This window comes from Nanorana parkeri, unplaced genomic scaffold (genome assembly GCF_000935625.1).
Source record: "Nanorana parkeri isolate BGI_ZX_2015 unplaced genomic scaffold, ASM93562v1 scaffold578, whole genome shotgun sequence".
Lineage (NCBI taxonomy): Eukaryota > Metazoa > Chordata > Amphibia > Anura > Dicroglossidae > Nanorana > Nanorana parkeri.
In genome coordinates, this window is record NW_017306846.1 from 990,496 (window position 1) to 1,004,377 (window position 13,882).

Below are 13,882 nucleotides of genomic sequence, written 5' to 3' on the forward strand. Positions count from 1 at the left end.
ACCCACTTATAATCTTTATAAAGTCATTATACTTATCCATTATAATAATTGAACTATAATCCCCTCCCCACAAGTCCGTACATCCTCTTGGGGACTGGTACCTTTCCAATGTTGAAAAGCATGCATGCTTCCCCCCCCACCTTTTTTTACCACACCAAGGCCACATGCCTTTCAACATTGTGGGGTGTGAGGCAAAGCCACAATGTTGAGTGACAAGAGCCTCTTCTCTAGTCCCCAAAAGGATGTGGGAATCCCTCCCCATTTGAATAATTACAGGGGTACATTAGAACCCCTTACCCATTACCACAAAGAGTAAGGAGTAAATAAAGATACCATGAACAAGTCCTTCATTGTCCCCCAAAGAAATGTAAACATTGTTCCCCAATGTAAATACATTGTCAATCAAGTATTAAAGTGATGTAGATCAATTGTCAATTAAGGCAACCCACTTGCCAGATGGTGTTTCCCCATCGTCACGTCGACCTGCCGCACTTCCACTGCTAAATGACAGAAACCCATTACAGCAGTGCCGAGGTTTTGAGAACCTGGGTGAGATCACTGACCAAATATGATCATGACCTTATTTGGACAATGACATTGCCTGAGATCCCCGGCTGCTTTGTTTACATTCTATAGTCAGGGATTTGGATGGGTGAACTGGCCAAATATGGCTAGTTTGTTCGGCGCTTCACCAAACTGTGAACCGACTGGGTTTGATCCAAACACTATTCTCCCTACATAAAAAAAATGAATAGCAAACATAATCTGAAAAAATTGCAACTTCGAAAAAACATCTTTCTTAGGCTTGGGTGCAACAAAAGGTTCTCAATCACCCTAGTCTCGTCCATGTATTTGATTGGCCAATACTTGCATGGTAACAGAAGCATGACAGGAATGGATTGATGTTTCATGAATGGTTACATGTCAGCTACAACACAGATGTTTCAATCACAGGCAGGGCCTCTAGCTATACAGACTCCATTAACTTCTCAGCATTAGCATTTCTACCTGGAATGTCACCTCGCCTTGATAATAAACATCAATCTGCTTATTTCTGAGAGCAAACAACCGCATTCTGAATAACACGGGCTATTATCAGCTCTGAAGAGCATACAGATAGAAACACCTCTGGCCAATCAAACAACTTATCCTAGTGCTTGAAAAGTTAAGATCCAATGAGTAGTACAACATAGAAGTACACATTTTCCTTATCCTATACATTGTAGTTATAAAATTACACCTATTTCATGTTCTAGGATAGAGGTCGTGGTACAAGGATCAATGTGGCATTTTGTAGGACCCCATTTCTCTTGACTATGTGTCCAATAAATTCGAACAAACGTAAAATATATGTTGACCCCAAATGTAAAAGTCCATATATGTGTTCTCTTTACTTTCTTTTATTTTTATTAATTTGTTTTCTATGAAATACCTGGTGATCCTGACAATCCTTATCCTTAAGGTGCCCATACACTCTACAACCCTCGCAAGACTTTTGTCTTGCGAGGGTTGTAAAGTACTTAAAAAAACGTACGATCTGCCCACCTTGGACAGGCAGATCGTACCTGCGATCATCGCAAGACCGCCCCCCTGAGGGGCGGGCTTCCGATGACTGCAATGCTGAACGGGCAGTGTGCGCATGCGCACACCGGCCCGTTCGGCAGTGATCTCTCGATCATGTTAAAAACCAGCCGAAAATCATACAATTCTTGGCTGGTTTTCCAACATGCTCGATATACAAAAGTCGTGCGACCGTACATTAGAAACGGGCGCACGCCTTCCATACACTGCACGATTCTCGTACGATCGTGGGATTTCCCGCGATTCTCGTACGACAATCGTGCAGTGTATGGGCACCTTAATGCAAACTAACCAGAAGTAGATCTGTGCTGGTGTGGTCAGTTTGAATAATTGCACTTGACAATACAGGAGGACACCATTCCAACACACGGCTCATCTGTATCTCCATGATCAGTTTAACTGACATGCCCCCCCTGCCAAGCACTGCTGCATTGATTGACAGTGACTTCCAGCAGGAGCCTCGCTGTCAAACTGCACCTGGCTATAGTGAATACATTAATGAAGCAACTTGTGCGTAATATAATCAACAGCCCACCCTCTTACTATAAACGTGTCCCCCACTATGGACAAGAATGAGTGATTGGAAGCTAAAAACCTAAAAGGTAGAACTATATATATTTTTAAAAACAAGGAATTGCACCTATAAAATATTATTTGGTCTATTTGAATTGCTTTGTATAGTTCCAAAATTGTTTAATACCCATTTATGCAGCAGTGGTGCATAAATGGGTATTAGTATTAGTCTCCAAAGGGCCCTTTTGTGAGAACAATCCAGAAGCCCAGCTAGGGGATCATTTAGTAATTCTCCAGATTCCCATGTGTCATAGAAGTGAGCAGCTCCCAGCACCTTCCCAACCTATATCTGGTAAATATGGACCCGTAAATCCCACAGGGCCCTTGTGCATGCACATATGGTAGGTCCATCTAATCACAGCCATGCAGCTACTTTTCTAATTAAAACTCATTTGGTTCATTTATAAGGTACATCTTTAAATATGTAGTTTACACTTCACTATGTTTGGGACTCTTAAGCAAGCAAAGCCCCCATTCATTGTAATAAATGGGTAGAAAAGTATGCTAGGACGAGATATAAACCAAAAACAGGTCATCTGACAGCATTGGTTTCTCATCTGCAACGTTCTACAGCCTTATGCACACTATCATTGCAGGCTCCATACTGCATTCCGTATATATAGATAAAATGTAAAATGCAGGCACATTGCAAAGTATTTCAAGTGATGTTCTGAGTGTGCAAACCTTCTGTTTTATATATAGAGATATATATAGAGATATATATACACATACAGTAGGCACCTTAGTGTCATATCAACTGATCTAGGGGCTATAGATGATGGGGATGGTGTTGGGCGGCTGGGCCCTGGATCTAGGATCCACAAGGACAATAGCAATGATTTCTCACATGTACTTGCAGACATTGTAAAATACCTTTGGAAAGTTTAAAACCAGGTCAAGGGTAGTTTAAAGCTGCATTCCAGACGCATATAAATGAATGTAACTCTGCATATATTAATAAAAACAATAATATTTTTTAAAATTAATGCTAATGGTGTTAGTACCTGAATTTGACGTGGTATCAGCCTATTATGGGACCTGTACACAGAGATCAGACTGGAAGAGGGAGAAGCAGTGCAAGTAGCCAATCAGGTGTGCTGCAGTGCAGAGAGTGTGCTAATAGGAGGAAGGAGCAAAGTGTTAGAAAGATGAGCTCATCAGTCTTCCGATTCTTCCTTAACTGTCCAGTTACAGAGTGGAGGAGGGGCAAAACTAGTTATTCTGCCCTGGGAGACAAAGCTGTACTGTGTGATGGGACTGTGTAAATCTTAGAACTGGATGGATATAAATACAAAACCTTTGGCAGGTAAAACGGCTCCCTTATATTTATTTTATCTGTGTATTTAATGGTTTGTCTGGCTTTCAGCTTTTATCTATAAAACATATACACATACCGGGGGCAGACAAGAATTCCAAGTGGCTGTGTCATCACTGCTGGTGCTCATGCTGACATTGCAATGGTCTATTTGAGATTGGCTCAAGCCATGTGACATCACCTCATCCTCCAGCTCCTCATTTTGCTGCCTCTTCAGACTGGCCAGCATCTGCATCTCTGAAGCGCTGAGTCTGTTCACGTTGTAATTTCTCCAATCATAACACTAAAGGGAAAGAAGAAAGATTTAGGTTACAGTGAATACAAGGAAAAGAACAATTACAATGAAAAATGCAGATCTCCAGTTGACTAAATGAACAATCTTTAACAGTAATGATTTTTTTTTAAAGGAAGCCTGTCATGAGAGACACATGGAGGCCACCATTGCTGACTTCTTATGGAAACACTGGTTGCCTGGCTGTCATGTACATGCTGTATTTCCTATCAATAACCTGGAACATGTAGAGCAGGACTTCTGCCTCCTTTGAGGTCCCGATGGAGACTAGAAGTACAACACAAATTACACATGTATAGTCCACTGTTGTCATCATCTGGGAACTGGGAACTGAGAAATGCCATGTAGCCATCGCTGGAGTACATGTAGGCAGAAAGTAGCCGCAAATAGGCTGCAGGACATCATGTACTTAAATGTTACCTGTACCTTTTTTGCTGCAAAGAAGCTGTTAGGAGATCAGCAGCACTGAGATGCAACAAATTATTAAAAAAGTTTAAAGTATTTTTTAAAAACAAAGGCAATAATTTATGAGGCACAGTGTTTTGTCAAACTAACAGGGTTATTCACAAAAGGGTGAAGACTAGTTTGGAGAAGGAAGGAGAAGGGAGCAATCTAGGACAACATAGCTGAACTGGAAAGTGAGCTGAATTGGAGAATTTTTCAAAATCAGCCATGTTATCCTAGATTGTTCACTTCTCCTGCCTTCTCCAAACTCTTCACCCTTTTGTGAATAACCCTTTAAATGTCTTTCAGTTATGGGTTACAGGTACTTTACGGCTGTGTCCTTTTGTCCTGGTGACCCCCATTCTCTCCTCCCATACCCCGGTACCACAGGTATAAAAAAGTGAGGGGACATCTTCCCAATGTGGACATAAACAACAAGAAAATCCTTTATTTATAACAATACAGTTTGTGTAGAACTAAACATTTGATATTTAAGACTTTAAGCTCTACAGGAGTCTTTCTTACCTTACATTTTTAACCCGAGGGTGAGCATTAAAATAATTTTCAGGTCTCAAGGAACCCTTGCTAAAACCCATAATTTCCAGTTCACTTACATTAGTGGCCAGTGGGAAGAATGCCCCCCACCCCCATACAGCTAAAAAGTTAACTGATGTCATGCTGCTGGTTCTGTCCAAAGGCATTGGCCCTGGGATTAAGCACCATGAGAGGGTAAGCCAATCAACCACAGCTCAATTAATCCTTAGCAGCTTCTGAAGGAACAATAGGGTTGAATTGGAATCCTTGTTAAAGGAGAACTATGAGGTGAGTGAACTCATAGTTCGAGCCGACGTATGTAGCTTCATATTATTTTGTATTGCTGTATTGCTGGAATTTGTAGTCCTGTATAGCCAGTCTCCTTACTCCCTCTCCTGGATGCCTCTCATCGCTCTTTCCTCTATAGTCTCCCCCCAAAAAATTATTGCCATGCAGCGCTAGAGTGTTCGGGTTTCACTTGTAGAAAAGGTGGCAACCCTAGATATAACCTAGTTCTCCGTTGACTCCTTCTGGCACTCTACCTCTCCAGTATCAAGCAATACAACCCTGACAGAGGTTCTAACCGTTCCTTAAAGGAGAACAATGAGGCGAGTGAAAATCATTCAGCCTCATAGTTCTAACCAACCTGTGACAATGAAACTGTCACAGGTCCGCTCAATAGATCGGGAAGTGAGCGAACACATACTGTCGCTCGCTCACTTCTCGATCCTGCCCCTGCAGAGAGCCGTGACTGTCACTCATGGCTCCCTGCAGGGATTCCCCCCCCCCTCCCCTGTCTGATCCACCAGTGCTGACTGGCAAAACGGACTGGGGAGGGGGCGGGTACAGCTGGCTCTGCCTCTAGATAGGCAGAGCCAGCTGTCACTCACGCAGCTGGGTGGATCCAGACAGTAATGTCGGGATCCGTCCCGGCTGCGGCGTCTCAGTATACCGCGAGCTGTAGTTCGCGGTATACTGAGCTTTGGGTGACGGGAGGAAGCTAGTTTGTGTCCTCCCGTTACCCTTAGGAGAACTATGGGGAAAAGCCCTGACCCCATAGTGCTCCTTTAATTTACCTAAAACTATAAAAACTATTTTGGCTACAGCTGAGCTTTAACCATATATCACGGTTACGGTGACTGCCATTTCTTTGGTGTTATTATATGTGCAGACCTATACGACAAACACACCAGTAACGGTTTTTATTACAATGGACTTATACATTATATGCCTATTGTACTCCGTATATAATACATGTTATACATTTTTATTATCTGAATGATAGTGTCTATTTAATTCAAGCACACACGCCGGAGGCTACATCAAACATTTACCTTGGCAGCTGGCACAATTTGCATGGAAATGTCCAGCTGAACAGATTCAGGATCGGCTAGACTCCCCTACTCAGCAAGGATTCAGAGAACTTTTTTTTGAAGAATGTATTTCAGCGTTAGTTCGTCATTATACTTTGTCTGCAGCGTGATGTAAGTTTCAATTGTGAGCAGAGACTCTCCATCTCCAAAGTACCGTAATAAAAATAATTCAGCTGCCTTTCATCTGTGAAAGCTAAGTGTGTGACAGCACCATACAGCTCTGCGTCTGAAGTCTGCCTTTGTGAAAAAATGACGACTCTTCTAAAACGTCTGCAGAACAGTACACAAAAGCTCCCATCGTTTAAACACCAATCCAGGTGCACTACGGTGCTAAGCAGGTGTAGATGCGAACAGGCCATGAGCCACACTGGGGCTTCTTTTAATAAACTTGCAGGATTGAAAGGCATAGCAACCTTTTGATTTTTTTTAATCTTCTGCACTGGTCGAGAAAAGGGCATTTAGAATTTGACAATTTTACCATGAACTAACCTTCCTCAAGCTTTTATAAATCAGCCTTGTTGTGTGGTTTATGCTGTGCCCATCATTCCACTGATGCACACATTTTGTATATCACAAAAGCTCAAAACTGGAATAAAGTTTTTTTTTCTTCTCTTTTTGCATTACCAAAATGTTGACACATCTGTGAATAAAAGGAGACGATATGTATGTGTTTAAGAGGTTAACTTTTAGAGGATGAGGCTTAGGTTGAATCTTCAGTTGCAATCAGCTAAGTACATTCCAGGTTCATCAAAACAAACATGTGCAAAGTCGTTTCCTTCCTAAATTTGCACCAGTCTTGGTAGGGCAGTATTCCCCTGTTTGCAGCTGATGAGTGGGGCCCTTGTTTTTTGTGTGGAAGCAGTGATCTCTTTGCAGAGGTCTGACAGGCCCCCCTGCTAAATCAGACCTGTAGCTCTGCAAACAGTAAAGCTTAGGCTTCCTTCTGATTGGAGAGCTCTGGCTCTGATTCAGCAGGGGGAGTGTCGGACCTCTGCAAAGGAACCACTGTTTCCACACAGAGAGCAAAGGTTCCATTCTGCAGCAGGAGAAAGGTTTTTCTGCTTGGCTGATTGTTTAAGAAAATAAACTGTAATACTTTGTACACCTTTTGATTTAAAACACATAGAATTTATTTAGCTAATTTAAGCTGAAGGTCAATTGTACTTTAAGGGTAGATTTATGGAGGTTAAAAGTTTAGAATTAAGGATAGGTGTTGGAGAAGTAGTCTCCCCTTGTATTATTTTTACAGCTCACTGGCCTAACTCCCGCGGTGTATGTTGCTTTATATCCCATGTTTCTGTGTGCAGTAGAAACTGGGATACAGTCCTTGACAGTTCACTCCTCTTCATTCCTGACCATTCTTTGCAAAGGAGATTGTCTCTTGATTGACAGCTCTTATCTCACTGTTTCTGAATCTAACAAAATAAAGCTCCCTTTCCAGTTCTAGTGCCTCTGCTGAATCCTGTGAGAGCATACTCCCGCTCTCTGCATTCTTGTGACCTCACGTGTGTCCAGAAAGTGTGGGGACAATGAGATAAGAGTTGTCAATCAAGAGCCAGTCTCCTTTGCAGGGTGTGGTCAGAAATAAAGAGGCATTAGCTGGCAAAGTCTGTCTACGGTTCTACGGCACACAAAAGCAATTGATGGAAAGCAACATAAGAGTTCTTCCTGCTGTGTTAAGCAGAGAGAAATCAGTGACAGAGCTCAGGTATCACTTGGCACCTGCATTTTATGAATGGGCTGTGAAATGTAAGCCACAGTGTGGATAAAAACTATCGATAACAGGTGACAAGAGCCTTGTATCCAAATCTAAAACTAATGCACTAGTTAGCTCAGTGCTGCAGGGTTCTAGTTAAGTCCAAATGAGGGCTTGCTAAAGTTCAGATATGGGTATTGTGCTGACGGTCTCTGAGGTTGGGAAATGGATCCATAGTGAGAAATTGAGAACATATGGCAATGGGACTTACTCTTCTACTGGTAAGTGGTCCAAAGGAACATCCAATAACTTTTAAACAGCCAGACTATTGGCAAATCAAGATTTGGCCAAACTACTGCGCTTGCCACTCTTTTTGTAAACTTTAGTTAATTTGAAAGGTTTACTGCAATTCTAACTGAATACATCCCTGACTCCTCACATATAAAGAAATGGCACTTCTGAAATATTCAATACAACTCTAGAACCAAGCATTTCTTCATGCAGATCCTCCAGTTTGCACTCAGCAGCTGAACTGTTATGGCCAATGCTCCATTAACAACCAGGGAAATAGTAGTTTACAATAAGGTTTGCTAGGAATTCTTGTAAGGTACAGTTTACCTAAAAGATTCTTTTTTTCTTTACAAAGTTGGACTTTCTTTTTAATTCAGTTACGTTAGAGCTGACTTCCAGGTAGATATAAAAACACACATCAATGCAGCTCTGTGATTATTAATGCATCATTAAATGTATTTGTTAAATGTAAGCAGTTTTGGATTTGACTTGATATCAGCCTCTTACATTCTTTGTACAGCAAGTCTCAGTCTGGGAGTAGGAGAAGCAGCAAAAGATGCCAATAAGTTGCGCTGTGGTGCTCATATGCTAACAAGGAGCATACCAATAGGAGGAGAGCGCTCAGGGGAAGAGAAATCTCCTGCTTCTGTAAGTGTTACTTAACTGCAGTAGAGAAAAAAAATACTATTCCTGTTCTGCAAGGCAGGGTTGTGCTTTGTGGAAGCTCATGGCTGGATAGACAGAAGTATGAATCCTTGACAGGTAAATAAACTCCATTATATGTGGAGGTGGAGTTCAGCTTGAAATGTAATAAATGCACACATTAAAGTGTATGTAAAACAAACATTTTTTATTTATTAATATTATTAGTTCATCTCATAATAATAATAACAAAAATAGAAAATACATTTTAAAACGTTTTTGTTTTACAAACATTTTCCCTTTACTTTGCATCCTGTAGATACATCAGGAAATCAGAGGGAATGACATTCCCATCTTAGGCCCCATTCACACCAGGGCGGTTTGCGGATCAGTGCGGGCTCCACACTGATTTTAAAAGGCCGGTTTTAGGTGTTTTTAATTACGTTTTAGTGCTGAACACAATAGAAAAAAAGGGCCCCAAACCGCGGTACTGAAAACAGTATGGAAACCACGTTAATTAACATGGCAGAAAAGGGTCAGGGAGCAATTCGGGCGGGAGGCAGTTCGGTTTGTGCAGTCGCATGAACAGTCCCCATAGCAATGTATGGGATCGTTCATGTCGGCGGATTCACGCGGCTGAACCACCCTGGTGTGAACAGGGCCTCAGAGAGTTGCCATATAAATAGGTGCCCCAAATAGAGGATTTTCACGTTGATTCTTGATTATTCTTTACTGCTTACTTGATCAACTTCCTAAATATTGGACAGAGATGAGAATTGTGGCTCCTTGCCTAGTAAATAGATGATAATGGGCAGGTGACAGAGATGCGGAAGATAAGTGTGTCACTTGCCTGGTGTGTAAATCACAAGCCTGGCTGTACACAATTACAAATCCTTTGCCAGTTTACCAGTGTATATGTATTCAGCTGTTTGCCTGGAGTTCTGGTTTAAAGTGACACTAACCTCAGGAGTTAAATCTTAAAAATGCATTTAAGTACCTTAACTATTAACAAAAATGTATCTTATTTGTGTATCACTCGGCTGTAGATCCTCCAATCATCTCTGAATTGGTGCTGACACTGTCCTTCCTTCTGGAGGGTGGTTACTTTTGTTCCCCATGGACCCTGTGCATGTTGTACAGTAGCCACCGCTCCAAGCTCACTCCCATGATGGACTAAAATCTCAATACAAATAAGTATACCTGGCATTGTAGTGCATCACAAGAGTAAGCTTGGAGTGGTGGCTACTTTACAACACACACAGGGACAATGGGAAACAAAAGTACCCCCAGAAAGAAGGACAGTGTCGGCACCAATTTAGAGATGATTGGAGGATCTACAGCCGAGTGATACACAAATAAGATAGTTTTGTTAATAGTTAAGGTACTTGAATGCATTTTTTAAGATGTAACTCGTGAGTTTAGTGTCGCTTGAATAAAAAGCAATTCTACCTTTCTCAGTTTCCAAATAGCTTTATGTTTGAGGAAACATAATTTCAGGCTTGGCTGCATACACAAATTTGGGTACCTGATGAGAACGCAACGCTGTAGGCCCAACATTGTTGGCTCCCAAATGGTTACCTGCTGCAATTGCATGAAGATTATGAAACCTGCTGAACTTTTGTGTTCATTATCCAGCATGTACGATTCCATCTGATTCTCCACAAAGCAGCGCAGGGAAAAAAAATGAAAATGATCCGGGTTGTACGCGGACATCTCTCTAAGACGGTAAAGACGAATTCTCGAATCCCTACGAGTTGTTAAATTCTTTAGATCCTACTTGGAATGAAGAAAGATCATCCGTGTGTCATTATTTTCTATCTGAGCTTTTTATGCCGCTTTAATGTTTCAAGAGCTCAAATTTTCACACATTTCTTACACTGTTACATGAGCTGTTTTGAGAAGATTTATGCAGTTCTATTATGGACTAAAAATAACTCAATAGACAGGCTGCTAGAATGAAGAAAAGATTTGGAATAAGCTGGGTGGATATGTCTGCCGGAAAACGAATCACTTTTTGTTTAACTAAAAAGTAAAAGACCTGCTGTGAATGCCAAAAATCATTATCCTATTCTGTGGTAACATGTTCGGTTGCTGAGATAATATTTACAAATTAAACAAATAAACTAAATTGGGAAATGTACATAGAAGCATGAGTTGTCAGAGCAAAGCCGCATGTGTACATTTAGACAGTTACAGTCTCAGCAAGTAGTAAAGGAAAACGATGGCGTGTTTTATATAAACCCATTCCAAGCTGTTTTAAAGCCCAACTCCAGTCAGAATAAAAAGATATACAATGTTGTGGACTCCGTGCACTACAAGGGGTGAATGAATAAGCTGCCCCTTCCTTTTACCCCCAGTAGCCGGTGTGCACCTAAGCTCCCGGTATATGGCAAGCCCTCAACTTCCTCAGATGAGCGTGAGGAATAAGTTAAGTATATCACCTTATTCATATCTCCCTAGATGAACCCTTTGCAGCGCGTGCTCACTGGAGTTTGCCTTTAAACTAATTTGGATATGACTTTAAAATGTTACATGCTTGCTAAGCCATACTTTCATAACTTCACTACGTATACAGATCTGTAGATTATCATTATAGGGCTGTCTTTTATTGTGATCACTCAGCCTTCTTGATCAAAAAAAGGTAAAAGTGTAGCTATTTATTTTCAATCTGCCTGCTTCTAGAAGTTTGTGATCTCTAGTGATTACATAAATGCAGTGCACCAGAAAAATTATTTATGGCTCCTGGCACAAAAAAAATTATATTAACTAGTAATGTGGAGGAGATTCCTTGCTTCCTCTTGGTTCTTGTCTGCTAAATATGGCAAAAAGTGTATAAGTAAAAGGTAACATTTTCAAAATTGTTTGATACATAGATGTATATACAAAGATATACAACATTTTAAATAGTGGTTATTCTTTACAAAAAAACAAAAACAAATGATCAGTAAAACAATAGTAGTGACTGAAGGGGTGCAGGCATTTGGGGCCTCCTCATCTTAATCATGTGCTTGTGGAAGCAGTATACAGTGGGGAAAATGGTGCAGTGAGGATTCCACACTATGTAGGCTATTGATGTCTTAGATCACCAAAGATATATGGGATACCAGTAATGTGAATTGAAGGGATATCTTAGTATCAATAATAATATATTGCAGAGGTTACATTATATCTCATAATACATAAAGGTATCACACAGACTGACAGACATTAATACTGTGCAGACAAGAGTAGACATAGAAACACTGACTGATACTGGTGGAGGAAGACTATGGGTTTGTTCATAGGCATAACTGGTTGCCTTTGAGATGCTTTGAGATGCTGGTTGCATTTGAGATGCTTTAAGTTCCTTCTGAGCTGCTTCTGAGTTCCTTTTGTTTTTTTTAGTTGCTTTTGGATTTACAGTGACTTGTATGTGGTAAAACAAGTAAATGTCTGTGTACATAAGCCCTTAAATGGAATAAAACATGTGTTTGCATATTTTCTTTTTCAGCAAGCACTAAAAATATATATCTTTAAAGGTGCATTTCTTGTCAGGTAATATGTAATAATGCATTAATATTGTGTAATCTTCTAGCAAGCTAAGCTACGGAGCTAGTCTCCTATTCATGTGTAAGTGATCTGTATAGGTATGACCTAAATTTACCCCCAAGCCATCCTTTCTCCCCTTTTAGACCATGAGCATATTTGTTTTTAACTTGTTCCTGTTATAAGAAAAGGCTTTTATTACTCCCTTTAATATCTTTGCCAGGCTAAATGCTTACAGGGGCAGCTGCTGTATCGGCAGGGTGCCTGAGTCACTTCCCACTTATGTAGCCATGCCCCCAGAACTACATCTTCCAAGAGTTCTTTCCCTACTATGTGGGCAGGCTCTGAGTAGTCAAGGAAGCATAGTTTTACTGGTAAAGAAATCAATGTATGCAAGGGAAAGGGACAGAGCGGGGATAGATGAAGTTCTGTTGTCTAGTAGAGAAGAACTCAGGCACGGCTGACAACACAGCTTGGGATTCCAGAGGCAATGGGTTAATTTACAAGAGAAGTGTTGAGGTTGTTCATATAGCAAAGTGAATGTTCACGTATATTACTAAATAGGGTAAAGTTGTGCTCATTTTGTATACTCAATTTCCTAAGGGAAATTTAAAAAAAACAGGATATTTTTGCTTGCACATAATTGGATAATTAAAGTAAAAACAATATCACCTCATTAACTAAGCTAAATGAACATTCTCTATCCAAAGTAAAAACACACTTTTATACTTATGGGCTTGATTTAGAAAACTTAACAGCAGTCATCCCAGCAGTGACTCGTCCATAATATGTGGCTCAGTACAAGGTTTTCATCAAAGGGTGCTGCAAAGCAAGCTTCTCTGATGAACTGTCTCTTTGGCTAGCCCATAATACTCTGGGAATCATTTGCCATATATTAAAAAACGTTGGTAAAACAAACATATACATGCACTTAATAAACAGATATAAAACATTTAAAAAGTATAATCTTAAAAATTGAAATAAAATGTATATTATAGCTGATATTTTTTTATAGTTTCCCTTTAAGACATCATAGAAACGTCAGATATGTAAAATTTTCCGGTATTAACATCAGGAAGCATAACAGAGCTAGAAGAGAGAGTCCAGCCATTCCCAGGGCCAGCCTATATTACAGAAAGCCATAGTGATCAGGAAAGTTTTCTACTCTATCTGTGATGTGTGTCACCCAAGAACAATCATCATCGCTTCTATGGACCTCCGCATAGATATTAACTAATTGACAGATCTAGCCCAAAGCCATAGCTCCCAACTGTCCCTCATTTGGAGGAACTGTCACTCATTTTGAACCAAGTTCCTCTTTCCTCCTCACTAACTGTGAATACTAGGGACTGCTATGTTATAAACCTGAATTACAATCTAAAACATACTTTGTGGGCAAAAGGAACTTTACCTGACGACATATATAACTTATTCTGTGTGTGCCAGAGGGAAATACATATTGGAGCTATATGCCTTACAACTTACCCGGTCCGCCAAGTATCAGTATTAAACCTTACTAACCTCCCCAGTTATTCACAACTATTCCTGCACCATCCACTGAGCCAGGGCTCTAATTATTATTTGAAGTTTCCTATTATTTTATCTTGTGGCGTATG

The 13,882-nt window shown here is 40.5% G+C and overlaps 1 protein-coding gene across 1 annotated transcript in view; it reads right to left on the minus strand.

The window, feature by feature from the left end:
- Positions 1-13,882, minus strand: part of LOC108791852 (uncharacterized protein C3orf67-like) — a 103,841-nt gene that overhangs the window by 69,448 nt on the left and 20,511 nt on the right. Inside the window, exon 5 of the mRNA XM_018562446.1 lies at positions 3,549-3,752. Within this exon, the coding sequence (XP_018417948.1) occupies positions 3,549-3,752 (204 nt within the window). The remainder of the gene's footprint in view (positions 1-3,548; positions 3,753-13,882) is intronic.